Source organism: Melospiza georgiana, chromosome 2, assembly GCF_028018845.1.
Source record: "Melospiza georgiana isolate bMelGeo1 chromosome 2, bMelGeo1.pri, whole genome shotgun sequence".
Classification (NCBI taxonomy): Eukaryota; Metazoa; Chordata; class Aves; order Passeriformes; family Passerellidae; genus Melospiza; species Melospiza georgiana.
Genome location: NC_080431.1, coordinates 82,776,697 through 82,790,033, shown reverse-complemented (window position 1 = coordinate 82,790,033; position 13,337 = coordinate 82,776,697). Strand labels below are relative to the sequence as shown.

Genomic DNA, 13,337 nt, shown 5'->3' with positions numbered 1-13,337 from the left:
GCTCAGGAGTTAAGAGAAAAATAAAAGCCTTGGGTATTAGAAATTTGCAGTGCTCCATTTCTTCTGGAAGCCCAGGTGAGAGTGAGAGTGAAGGAGAAAGCAGTTCAAACATCATAATGACATTCTTAGAGAAGGAGAGCGAGCAAATGGTAAAGATACTGACCTCTGATCTCAGAATTTCCCTTTTGGAGTGCCACTATCCCCCTCTGCTGGTATTGGCCTCCTCTCACTTTTTTTTTAACTATCTCTGTAGGTTCACAGTCCAGGGCTCAGGTTTTCAAATATTGTGAACTTCAAAACTCTCTGGAATGCATGTGCAGAAGTTTTCTACGTGTGTGGCTATTTCGGAAAGTCACTGATGACTCTCAGTTCTATAGGGTTTGGTGGTCACAGGTTTTTTCACATTTTTGACCATTTTAGTGTAAAATAAATGCTTCCTGCCTTAAGAGGATGGAAACGCCACATAAAACAGTCAAAGATGAGGAGCTGAAAATTTTGGACTCATATACAACAAAAATCTAACACAAGAGTGTTCCTGAGTTGTTTTCCTCCATTTTACACCTGTTTTATATACAGCACCTGGAGCAATGAAGAGGAGGGAGCACTTTAGTTCCATGTTATCCCTCCCTGTGGGGTGGTGCAGTTACTGCATCACCATCTTCCATCTGAAACACCTGTGGGCTAAGTGCTGTCACTTCTAGATCTGTGCAACATTGACAGTCCCACTTCCTTTGAAACACTGCCTGGGCACCAAATAAATCAGCTGTATAGCAAAGCTGATTTATTATTACTTGTCTGGGATATTTCAGCTCCACTTCAACTTTTGTGTTTAGGTCTATTCTGTAATTGCCTGTTTATTTCAAGAGAACACAGCATCCCAGCCAGTTCCAGACATTCCCTCCTGCCAAGGCCTGTGGCTTCAGAGTCCATTCTGGAGCTAATGAACTCCCCATAGATCTTGTCTCTTTCTGTAGTGCAATCACACATACCCAGCCCATAGAACAGGATGTGCCTGGAGCAAGGAGTGAATGGCACAGTAATGCTGAACACCTGGAATTTTGTCTCAACTCTGTCACAGACTTTCTGATTTTCCATTACCCGGAATTTTGAGGTCTCATTTGCACTTCTGCAAACTTCATGTAATTACTGTCAATTTGAATTTGTCAGCAGTTAGTAACTTGAACAGTTTTAGGTTCAATGCCTGAAGCTGCAGGTACTCATGGTTGCACTGTGCAGAAACCAGTCAGGGCATGTAGCACATGAAGAGTGCCAGACTCCTGGGACTGTCCCGTGGCTGGTCTGCGTGGATGCTGCAGAGCTGCCTCACATGTCTGTGGTAGTCCTGGGACTTTGTACAACATTCCTGCGGTTTGTAACACAATTCTTTGCATTTTTCTTTTGAAAGCTGTCAGCACTGGAAAGAGACTTGGCCACAGTAGAAGGAAGGGCACTGGCGAACATGCTTGATTTTCTGGCCAAAGAGCTGGTGAGGCTGCAAGAGGAGCAGAAGATCCATGCTCTGCTCATGCTGGCTGAGAGGCAGAGGAGGATGCGGGAAGCCGAGGAGAGCGGCCGGCGGCAGCTGGAGGAGAGCCGGCGGCACGAGGAAGATGAGCTTTTCAGACAGGCAAGAGAGGGACACTGCTGGGACTGGAGGCAGTTTGTAGGAGCTGCCTCCTTGTGGGAAGGCCCAGATGGATGGGAGCTGCTTCAGGGCTGACTTTGGTGGTGGCTAGTTCTAAAATTGAGGGGGAAACTTAGTGAAGAGAGGGTGAACCCTTCCTGAGAGAGTCCTGCCCATTAAACTGAGGATGATCTGAATACCCCTACAGACAGTCCTGTTAGGCCTGTCATGAATAGGTGTAGGTTTCTGAATTTCTCCAGTAAACACCAATGGAGAACAGATGTACCTAGATCATCTCTAGGGATAACATCTCTAGGGAGTTTTGTCAGCACTTGTTCTGCCCATCAGAACTGGTATGTGCTTTGCCAGGAAGGATGCCTTTAAGCAAGGGTTTGGAAAGATTTTGCTCCTCCCTGCCTCGGCCAAAGTGGACTGCAAATAACAAGAGGTACAACACTTATTTTGAAGTAACAATAATAGATAAAGTAACCTTGAAATCAAGAAAAAAAATACTGGTTTACCATATTCCGTAACTATTCTATAGTCTTGTTCCTTTTCCTAGCTTTTGACTGCACGAAGCATATTTCTCCCTGTTGAAAGACATGAGTGGGAGTCTAATTGACTAAACCAATAATTTTCAAACCTTGTGGGAGGTGGTTAATACCAAAAGGGTCTGGCACCATGTTTATTTTTTTTTAATTTTAGCTTCTCATCTTTTAAGTATTTCTGAGTGGTAAGCAGGTAAGGCCAAGGTGCCATAATCTTATGCCCTGCAGATTAGCAGATGGAAAACACCCATTTCTAGAATCTCAGCTCTACATCCATTATAAAGAAACCAATAATTTTATCTTGGTTTTTGACTGGCTTGATGGAATTTTCTCCTTCAGGGTTTGCTTGAATGAAAGATAATTTATTTACTGAAGTCGATATCCATGATTATTACTTGGCAATTGTTGCTCAGGGGACCGTGAGAACTGAGGGAGCAACTGCCATTGCATTCACAGGACTAACCTGCTGCACCAGAATTGGATCTGTGAATTGGTTTTCTTTCACCTGAACTCGTTCAATCAGTTTTCAGAAAGAATTACTAGATAATAAATTTTTACAGAAAGCATCTCTGAAAACAAATCTCAGGTTGGCCTGCCCAAAACAAAGAGTCTTGTGAAAATCTGTTGTTCACAGCTGCTCTGGAAATCTTCCACTGTGTTCCTGGCACAGCAATAGGCAGAGGAACAATATCTTGGTGTTTTGTTCTAGGTGGTGGATGTTCAGGAGAGAACTATTGACACCTACTTGGAAGATGTTATCCTGAGTAGCATGGAGAGGACAGCTGAAGAGCAAGCCAGGGAAGAGGTTCAGAAAAGGGCTGTAGAAATCAATGACATTGCTTACGAAATGGAGAGTCGGTAGGTGATTAAACAGCACATGAGGGGCTGTTCACAGCCGCTTAGAGCCTGCCTGACCATGTGCATGTGTCTGTGTGCATCACCCAAGCTATGGGCAGGGCAGAGGAGTGCTGCTCGTGGTCACTTCATTTGTGTGGCTGCTGTATGGGAACCACGCTGCTCCTACCTGCTACACACATATAAATCCATCAGAGCCTTATTTCCATACAGTGTGTGCCAGGTTCCCTTTGCAAATCACTTGTGTGATCTGTGAATCACCCTTTTTAGATTTCTCCACACGAGTGTGAGGCTGTGACTGAGCTTTAAGTGAATCTGGGAACTGCCTAAAGCAATACCCATTCATACCGATCTTTTCATTTATTTACACTACTACAGAAAATCCATTTGAAAGAGATCCTAAAAGATACAGCTATACACAGCCTTTCATTCTGGGGTGGTTGTTCTTTAAGGAACTGCCAATTTCCATGGAGGTCACTCATATTGCTGGCTGCCTGACAAGGCACTTTGAGTAAAGTAAGTTGTTGAGAACACCCCAGTCTGTGTTTGGCTGGGGCATCAGCAGTGAATACTTCTTAGGACCTGCCAAACCCCCAGTTCAGTTTCTATGCTCTGTTTTTGGTATTGAGCCATAAAAATCCCAATGACACAGTGACTCTCCTATGGCAGAGCAGCTGTGTATTTTGTACCTAGATGAATACAAGCAGAATGCTGGAATCCTTGGGGGAATGAAGCGTGGATAATGCATGCAGCCCCTGAGCCAGCTGGGAACCCACCAAACACTGGCATGGAACAGAGCACGGGGCCAGCCAAGTGCAGAGTCACAAAAGGGAAGAATTTAGCAAACTCAGCAATGGACCAAAGACTAAATGGACAAAGACACGAACCCTCAGCGATTTCTGTGTGCCTAATTCAGTTTGTCATCAGAGGGAACTGAGCTTCTCAGTACCTTTGAGCATAAGGAATGTAAGGTGCTCCTGCTTTCCAGTGCACTGTGAACACACTGCAATGCACAGGGGAACAGTCACACTGTCACCTGTTTGTAGGATAAAGAGAGACCCCACTGACAACTGCTACCCTTGGAAAGAGTATTTACAAGGGAGACCTGTTTTTGCAGAGGTGGTCTGGAGAGAAAATTAAAATACTAATACCACTGTGCATCTGTCCTGTAGTCGAACTCGCCTACAGTCAGAAGAGATTGTAGCAGAGCTGGTTTATAATTTCCTGATCCCAGAAGCTGAGAAAAACTTTATGAGAGAAAGAGGTAAGGAGTCCAGTAACTTTATTTTCTTTGTGAACTGGTTCACTCTCCTTTTTCTAGCTCCCTGAAAAAAATGATGCAGCCAAGAGTTGTCTCAGTCCCCTGAGATTCCTGTTTGGCACTCTGCAGGTAGAAAGTTAAGCTCTTTCACCCTTTTTTCTCCCTGAGCTTTCACCCTTTTATCTTATGAGCTTTAGTCTTTTTAAATGGTAGCTGAAATTCAGACCTGCTGTAAGATCTGGGCTGTGCTTTTGAAAGTTTGGATCAAATAATCCTTGAGGTACCTTCCAACCTAGCTTGCTATGATAAATTTGGTGTATCTGCAACAATAAAACTGCCTGAAAAGAAGCAGCCCATTGCACATTCAGAAACAAACTGGTAAAAATCCTTAAGCAGCACAGCTGTGAATTGTGTTATTATATGGCAATTTATAAAACCGCAGAAGACTTTAACAAGCAAATTACTTAAATATATGTCATATTTGGGAGGAAGGTTATGCACTTTCCTATGCTTCCCTTTCCTCCCCCGTGGGCTGAGAGCAAGAGGTAAAGTTCTAAGGTTGGCTGTAGTGGCATCATGTTGTAAGGAGATAACCTTGCAGTTGTAAAGGATGTTTCTGTTTAACAAAAATGGAATGGCATCTGTCAAAATACAGAGGAGAATAATGTGTATTACAATAAGTAATGTCATGAGTAAGTGGCTGTTCCTAACTGGGATGTTTCCACTGACCAGCACAGGTGGTGAATATGACCTAAGCAAAGCAAGTGCATCACAAAAGAGCTTGAAGGGGTCCTTGCTGCAGTGCACTTCTCTGCCTTGAGAACAAAGGCACTTAGTTCATTGCCTCTTTTATTGCTTTGTGGATGAGAACACAAGTCCTGAGTACGCATTTTGTGGTCTCTGAATTGTGCAAACTTTCTTCTTCCTGGCTTGTGTATTGCCACAAGAACAGGACCTGTTCTGCAGCTGGCATTTCTGCACAAGCTTAAATCAGCTCCCTTCACTCCTGCGCTGCTTCTGCCAGCCTTCCAGAGCAGGTGATGTAATGGCAGTCAGTGAAGCCTGCAGCTCAGGCACTGACACACACAGGTTAGGCTGTCTCAGGAAGGACAGCAGAAGGAAGACCTGGAGATGGCTTAGGATTCTGGACATACTGAGGACATACATCAAGGCTCAAAATACATACTGGGCTTAAATGCAGCAGCAGCTAATGAACAAAGCAGCTCAGATGCACCCTCAAACAACAGAAGAAAAAAATCTTCAGAATCTGTGATAGCTACAGTGAGTTTGCCTGGAAAGCAGAGCTAGACCCAATTAAAAATTAAAGTGGATGCTGGTGGAATAGAGCAGCAGGCAATTAAGACAGCTCCTTCTAATGTGATCAGGAGAAATTTGTCACAATATTCTTGTGACAGCAGACATCAAATGTCAGAAAGAGACCTGGCTCATAGTCTCTTCTGCTATTGCTGCATGGGGTGGAGGGGGCTCCATTCACTTAAGACAGTTTAATTCTACCTGATGTAAACTCTGAGGAGCACACCCTGCTGTAAACCTGCTGCAGAGTGATACTTTCAGGGAAGCAGAATCATTAACTATTCCATGGAAATCCAAAGGAAATAGTATCAAAGAATGGCATTAGATCTCATAAGCACATTAGTGTATTGCATTTCTGTGGTGGCTTTTAAAGCCTTCCCTACAGTGAGCCAAATTTTTCATTATGAAACTGTGTTTTAGCAACCTAACCCATGCTTGAGCATTGACCTTCCTTGAAACTATCAGGAAATTATCTAAGAGCAGTTATCTGGCCTGTCAAAGGAGCAAATCCATTTGTAGAACAAAGATTTGAGGGCTGCAGGTTCAGTCTTTGCCTACACTTTAGCTTCCCCTTAAACACCTGTTTTGCCATTACCTAGTTTGGGATTTTTTTCCCTCCTCATTTTGTTGCATTTTGATGCATAAAAGCAGGGATTATCCATCCAATGCTGGCTCACCCTGAAAAACCTCTGCACCTAAATTCTGAGCCCTGCCTCAGTGGAAGTAGAAGTCACTGTGCTGATATGAAAAACCTCACTTGGAAAGGGACAGTCGCTCACCAATTTCAGCACACTGTCCTTTAGATGGAATTCACTGTGGATGGAGAAAGGGACTGCAGCAATTCCAGGGGAGTATTCCCAGTATAGCTGATGCAGTTGATGCAAACATGATTGAAGCCAAAATGCCTTGGGTAGAGAAACCTCTCCTGGGAATGAGGGCTGGTGAAACTCAGCTTTTCAAGTGCAAGTGAGATCCAGTTGCATCCATTGTCGACAAAGTGGGCCTGGGAGATGGATAAACATAGACAGGGTGGGTTGGTAATGCTGAGTGACTGAGACAGGGACAGCAGGACTGTGTGCCAGCATGCAGGACACCAGTGCTCCAGATTCACAGTCTCAGTGCAGCTCAGCCTTGGAACAGGCCAAAGTAAGCCTTGGACTTCTGTAGGGAAGTGACAGGATGAGAGCCACCCCTTGTTCTGTATCATTCCTCACCCCCTCTGTAAGGCACACGGTACCTCAGTCCCTGTGACTGAAATAGAGAGGGAAAGAGTGAACAAAGAACAGTGAGGAGCAATAAGGAGAGCTGTAGGGTGAACACTTAGGCTTGGCTAATTATTTCCCAGGAGGTGGGTTGGGAATACATACAAATGACTTTGGATGAAAGGAGGCAATCCTGCAGTAGCTGAGGGGAGGTGATAAGGTAGGCAGGTGACTTCACATGTCAGTTGTGGCTCTGAGTCTTACTTTGAACTCAGTAAGGGTTTCCCAGTGCAGGTCAAATCTTGGCACAGGAGATGGCAGATTTCAGCTGGGTTCTTCCAGAGGCTTGCTGCAATTAACAGACAGTAAAGGAGAAGTTATTTTAAAGCCTGGTAATTTATCCTGGCCAGTTGTTCCCAAAGCCAGAAAGGAGAACACTTTGGCTGTGCTTCCCACTGTGGGGGCCAGTCTTCAAAGTGAAATGCAAAGTTGGTTGCTGCTATTAGGTGGCAGTAGAATGCTTTCAGCCAAAGTTAGAAGGGCATGATTTTTTTCCCTGAGACAGACTTTTCCACAGTTGCAGGATTGCTAAAAGCTACTCCTCCCTTCTCCCCTACAGAGAACACTTTGCTGTACATGTCCAAGTAAAAGCCTTACCTCTTTTTATGCAGTGAGGCAGTCCCAAAGAAAACACATCTATGCTGCTCATCAGATCATCCACAGGGGCACAGAGAGGGCTCTGGCTCATCTGGCACTGCATCAGGAGACATCTGCCACCGAGAGAGAGGAGGATTCTCCTGCTGGGACAGGTGCTGGACCAAGTGCAGCTGACAGCACTCACCCTGCCACAGTTGCACGTGAACTTGGACAAGACTTCCAGAAGGATCCCACAGCCTCATAGGAGAGAAGATGAGTGAGGTGGGTTTCCCTTCCCCTCTGTGATTTGAGTTTGGAGCATGGTGAGGGAAAGGGAAGCACATTATATTTGCTTTTTCAGGGCACCCTGAATGGAAAACTGTCTCTCTTCCTTGGGCTGTCCCTCCTGTTGCCTGCCAGCAGTGTTGTCCTGGAATCATTCTGTATGCATTTTGGTGTGGCAGCTCCCTCCAGTTGTCCCTCCCCAACTTGCTTTGGACTTCATTAGGTAATTTTTCTGTTCTGATTATTTAGAGAAGCTTGAGTGACAAAGCAGTGTTAGCATTCCTTGTTTGTTTTCCTGGCACAGATGAATAAAAATCTGCACCTGGGCTTTTGGTGGTATTTCCTTGCTTCAATAACATTAAATGAAAAAATAGTCCATAAGTGGGAAATTTTGAGTTGCGACCGTTCACAGTCAAGCGTGTCTCACTGATTTCCTTACTGGTTTAAGGCCCAGGGGCTTCCTGCATTAGCACTGCTATTAATAAAGCACAGGAGCTGAACAAAACCAGTCAGATTTTGTATCATCTTTTCACATCATTAGTCCTTGAAGAAACAAAAGGTGCCCCTGACCTCATCAGGGTGGTTTCTGACAAGAAGGCAGTGTCTGGCACAAACCTAGGTGATAGCAGGATGACACAGGCATGGCGGGGCTGATGCATTTTCCAGAAGTGTTCCTCTTTGGGCTGACTGCTTCTTGCTTTTATCACTGCAAAGAGCACTTCTGGAAAGAATCTGATTTTGCTTGGAACAGTGCGAGTCCCTGTGGCTCTCCAGCTCCGAGGGCTGCACGGAAGGGATGCTGGCTCTGCCGTGTGCCGGCTCTGCCGCGTTTGCAGGCACGGGGTTGCTCCGGCTCCAATGTCGGGAAGCAGCGCGGTGTCACAGAGCTCAAGGCTTGCTCAGCTCCCCAGCACTCACGTGTCAGAATTCCCGAGGGCTGCGGCCTTAGCGCATCAAGGGACATTTACAGCAAGCACCGCAGTTTGGAGGGGCGGGCACAGCCTCACCGCCACACCCACAATGCTCATTCATTGATAGCTGCAGCTTCCACAGCCAGCAGCAGAACTGGCCCTCAGTGCTACAGTGGCTGATGCCATCATCTTTTCCTTGGATCATCTTTTCCTTGTGCCGGGTCTGTAAAGCTCAGGTGTGCTTCGGCTCATCCCAGCCACGGTGCCTCTCCTACATAACACAAACCAGCAGCTGGTCAGAAATGGTGCTCATTAATGCATTCCTGTAAAATTCTGCATTGGGTCTTTTGGTTTTGTGGGTTAGGCTGGGGCAGGGTAAAGGAAAAGGAATTTACAGGAAGGGAAGAGGGAGGAGAATGGAATCTGGATACCCCTGTATTCCACTGGGGAGTGAATAGCAGCTGGAGAGAGGAAAAAGAGCTGCACCAAACCACTGCTGGTCTCCAGGTTGCTGAACCAGGGGCACCAGGGGACTGCTGGGGTCAGGCAGCCTCTGTAAATCTGGTAGGAGTCAGAGAGGGGTGACCACTTCTGGTTAGGACTCTGTGAGGATGATCCCATGAGGGACTGGGGATTTGGAGCAATTCTCATGGCATTCATAGCTAGTCAGTGAAAGGGAAGGTAGGAAATACAAAAATACAGAACAAAACACTCTCCACAGTGTGGGAGGAGAAGCTGTGCAGGCATCGGCTCTGTAGCCTCAGGCCACCTTGGACAAATTTAGCTTGGGTAAAAGGAGGGGGGATAACATGAATCACAGGATCCAGTGTAATAGGAGAGACATGGAAAACTTGATGCAGCAGAACAGTGGAACAGGAAGACCCATCCATTGAAGAATTTGCTGTATTTCTGAGGATAGTCTGTCAAAATAAATGTTCTGCATGTGGCTCATTGTACAATTTGGTGGGGTTTTAGAAAGATAAGTATTCCAACAGGTGTGGGAATGGACAGAGGTTGCAGCACTTTGGTCTTCTGTAGGGACACAGCTCTGCATGACAACGAGGGGGCAGGGGACTCCAGATGCTGTGCACAGGCTGAGCTATACATGTCTCAGCTTCTATCACGATCTAAGGGACACCATCAGGGTAAAGCCATCTTTTCCACATGACATTGCCTAGCAGGCAAACTGAAGGCCACGGCAGGATTCCTGCAGGGAACTCTTCTGTAGAAACTGCTTTCAATTGTCATGTGTGGTTTTTTTCTCAAGCTTTGCAGAATGTGCTTTGAGAAAGAAAATGAGGACAGTGAGAGGGAATTGGGATCATAAATCAACAGCATAAGAATGCACCATTCCCTCTCCTAGCAGGAGACAGAACAGCCCTGGGGAGGAGCCCGTACCTGAAACAAACACAGCAGATGCCTCCAGGGCTGCACCAATACAGTGCAAACACGGGGAAAATTCAGCTTGTCCCTTTTCTTTCAGCAGCTGCCCACAGGGAGGGAGCCTGGCTGTGCTGCTCTGCCGGCTCCTGTCTCCTGGCAGGTGGGGGAGACAAGGCTGAGCCAGACGGGCCTCTGGGGTCACTGTGCCCTGAGAATGGTGAAAAATTGGTCTCTGCAGTAAATGAATGAATGCAAATTGTCCCAGGGCTTCCCTGCCGGTACGGCTCTGGGGGTGTGGAAGGAGAAAATCCAGTTCAGCAAAAAGGACTTGGGGTCCTTCTTTTCTGGAAATGTACAGTGTCTGCATTTCTGTCAGCAGAAAACCACACCAAACCCACACTCACCCTTCTCTCCTGCCTCCCTTAAAAGCAACATGACCATCACAAAAGCTGCAGCCACAGACGTGGGTGTGGTGCTGTTAAAAGAGTTCCTGCCACTTTCTGAGCACAGCTGTTCCCTCTGCTCCTGCAAGTGTGCGGGATTTGCCTGATACTTCATTGGGCTCAATTCAGCCCTCACACCATTTTTTTTTAGGAGGGTGGGATTAACCCTACAAGTGTGGTCCTCACATGTTCAATGCTTTAACAAGGCCCAATTGCATTATTGCTGATGATCTCCTCCATGTCCTGTTTCCCTGCTTTCACCAAAGTCCTGCCCATGCAGCTTTTCCTGTGTTTCAATGATTGGTGATTCAGTACTGTGCTGGCATCCAGCCTGCTCACACAGTGCCCTCCAGAATCGGGCCTGGGCTTGGATGGGGAGCTGTTGTTTCCTGTGCCTGCCTCCCAGCCCACCAGAGAGCGGGAATTGGTTTGAACACCTGCCAGAACTGCCAATTCCCCGAGACAGAATGTGTACACCTGGATTAGTAAATTCAATTTTCCCGGGACCACCCTGGACCAAGGCTCCCACCTCTCCTCCCAGACACTGCCTGGAGCAGAACTGGCAAGGAAAGCACCTCAGCAGCCACTGTTTGCACGAGACAGAAAACAGCAGCAGGCCAAGGGCAAGGGTGTGTGCTGAAACCCATGGAGCAGGGCAGCTCCATCTCTGCTCTGATCCTATCATTCATTCCTCTCATTCCTCTTTTTCTCCCACACGCTGCAGAGCCCCACACACCTTTCCCTCCACTTCTGGCTGGAGTCAAGGCCACTTCTCTTGGCCTCCTCCCATGTGCCTCATCCCAATCCTTCACATAGCACTTGGAAGTGATGTCCTATTGCCCTTCCTGCAGGGCTGCTTACCTGTATCCACATGCACTCAGCTCAGCACACCATCCCCAATGGACCAGAGAGCTGTGGCTGCTCCTGCCAGCACCCACTGTTGCAGCTGCCAACTGCTCTAGAACAGTTTGGACCCACTGCAGAGCCTGGCCAGATGAGATTTATCCCATCCAGTGCTCCCAGTGGGGAGCTGGCATGGCAGCCTGCACTGCTGGCCACGCTGGAGCTCCTCAGTCAGTGCTGGGGATGTTGGTCCTTGTCCTCGGGGAGGGTCTGTGGTGCCAACTGCAGTGAGATAAAGGGGGCAGAGACTTGAAAGCTGCGTTTGCTGCTCTCTCCATGGGTTGCTGCTCAGGATTGATCCTAAGAATCTCCCTTTTGTTTGTTACTGAGCCAGTGACAGCCGCTTGCAATCACCCTGCTGTTTCCTTACCTGTTGAATTGAAGCCTCTCTCTGCCTGCCAACATAATTCTTACATCTCCAGCCAAATGCAAACCATTTTTTCATTGCTGTGTGGGCCCCAAGTGTGTTGTCTCCAGCAGAAACAGCTTTCATTGACCAACCTCTTCCTAGGCCTGATGCTGTGAAACTAAAATCTTAAAGGAGGTGTAACTGAGATGGTCCAAAGGATCCCCAGCTGGGCGGTCCCTTTTCCCAAGACTGCTAACTTATGGTAGCATTCCAAACAACATCAATGATCTCCTTGAGTAAAAACACTCTCAAACCACCTGGGTTTTTCCAGTAAGCACCATCTTCCTCCTGAGCACTCTGGCTTGGCAAAGGATTTGGTCACAGGAATGAGCGGCAGAAGGGAGAAGGAGGGCACAGCTGCTGTTATGCCAGAGGAAACAATCATAGAATTATTTAGGATATAGAGGATCTCTAAAGTCACCAAGTCCAACCACTGACCCAGCACTGCCAATCCACCACTAAACATGTCCCCAAGTGCCACATCTTTTAAGTATCTCTAGGGACAGTGGGTGACTTCACCACTTCCCTGGGCAGACTGCTCCAGGGCTTGACAACCCTTTCCATGAAAATTTTTTCTCTCTAATATCCAATGTAAACCTTTCCTGGTGGAACTTGAGGCCATTTCCTCTTGTCCTCTCACTTGTTACCTGGGAGCAGAGACCAACCCCCACGTGGCTGCAGCCTGCCCTTGGGAAGTGGTGGAGAGTGATAATGGGATCTGCTGAGAGGGGTGGGAATGCCCTTTGCTTCCTCTCAAGCTCCCGTGCTGCTCCCGCCACACACCTGACCCTGCCTCGCTCCTGCAGCCCCCGTGTCCCTCTGCCAGGACCTGCCACACCCCTGTCCCTCTGTCAGCAGCAGGTGCTGGACCCTGGGACTGCTCAGTGCTTGGAGCTGAGGTAAAGCACAGGGAGGTCAGGACAATGAACAGTCCTGCTCCAACTCCTGCCTTCCACCAGTTTTTAGAAACTTTGCTTAGGGAAAAAAACATACCAGCCAAAACCCCCAAACCTTTCAATGCATTTCATTCCCAGTTCCCTGAGCCTGCCACCATACACAGGGCCTGTGGCTCCTCTGCTGGGACAGGTGCCTGTGCTCTGCCAGGCAGCTCTGCTGGGGACAGGGCTTGTTTGCCCTCAGCCAGAGTTTCTCACTCTGCAGCAAGTGAGGGGGCTCTGCAGACAGCCCTGGGCTGGGGCACGGCACCCTGGTCAGAAACACCCTGCTGCAGCCTTGCAAGCTTCCACAAGGGAAGAGGCTGTCCTGGAGGATCCAGCCCTAGCTCTGGAGTATGTGAGCAGAGAGGGGTGATGCAGAGAATTCCTGGAAGAGGAGGCATTAACTCTACTGACTGCATGGGACACTACCCAACTGCATGCAGACTCAGGGAGCAATCGCACACCCCTAGAAATATCTGTGCCAGGGCATCAGGGATTAGCTGGGTGTGCAGCAAGATCCAGGGCTGCATTCCTGCCCTGGCCAAAGGCAGGTGTTTGCTGTAAGGTCCAGTTCTCCCTAACAGCCCTGAGCACTCACCTGTGCTCTCACCTGAGATGAGTTCCA

At 47.6% G+C, this 13,337-nt stretch overlaps 1 protein-coding gene across 1 annotated transcript in view; it reads left to right on the top strand.

The window, feature by feature from the left end:
• Positions 1-8,039, top strand: part of CFAP91 (cilia and flagella associated protein 91) — a 29,851-nt gene extending 21,812 nt beyond the window's left edge. The window contains exons 13-17 of the mRNA XM_058019029.1: positions 1,406-1,627; positions 2,882-3,030; positions 4,200-4,291; positions 7,476-7,722; positions 7,802-8,039. Of these exons, the coding sequence (XP_057875012.1) occupies positions 1,406-1,627; positions 2,882-3,030; positions 4,200-4,291; positions 7,476-7,705 (693 nt within the window). The 3' untranslated portion in view covers positions 7,706-7,722; positions 7,802-8,039. The remainder of the gene's footprint in view (positions 1-1,405; positions 1,628-2,881; positions 3,031-4,199; positions 4,292-7,475; positions 7,723-7,801) is intronic.
• Positions 8,040-13,337: the final 5,298 nt, after the last annotated feature.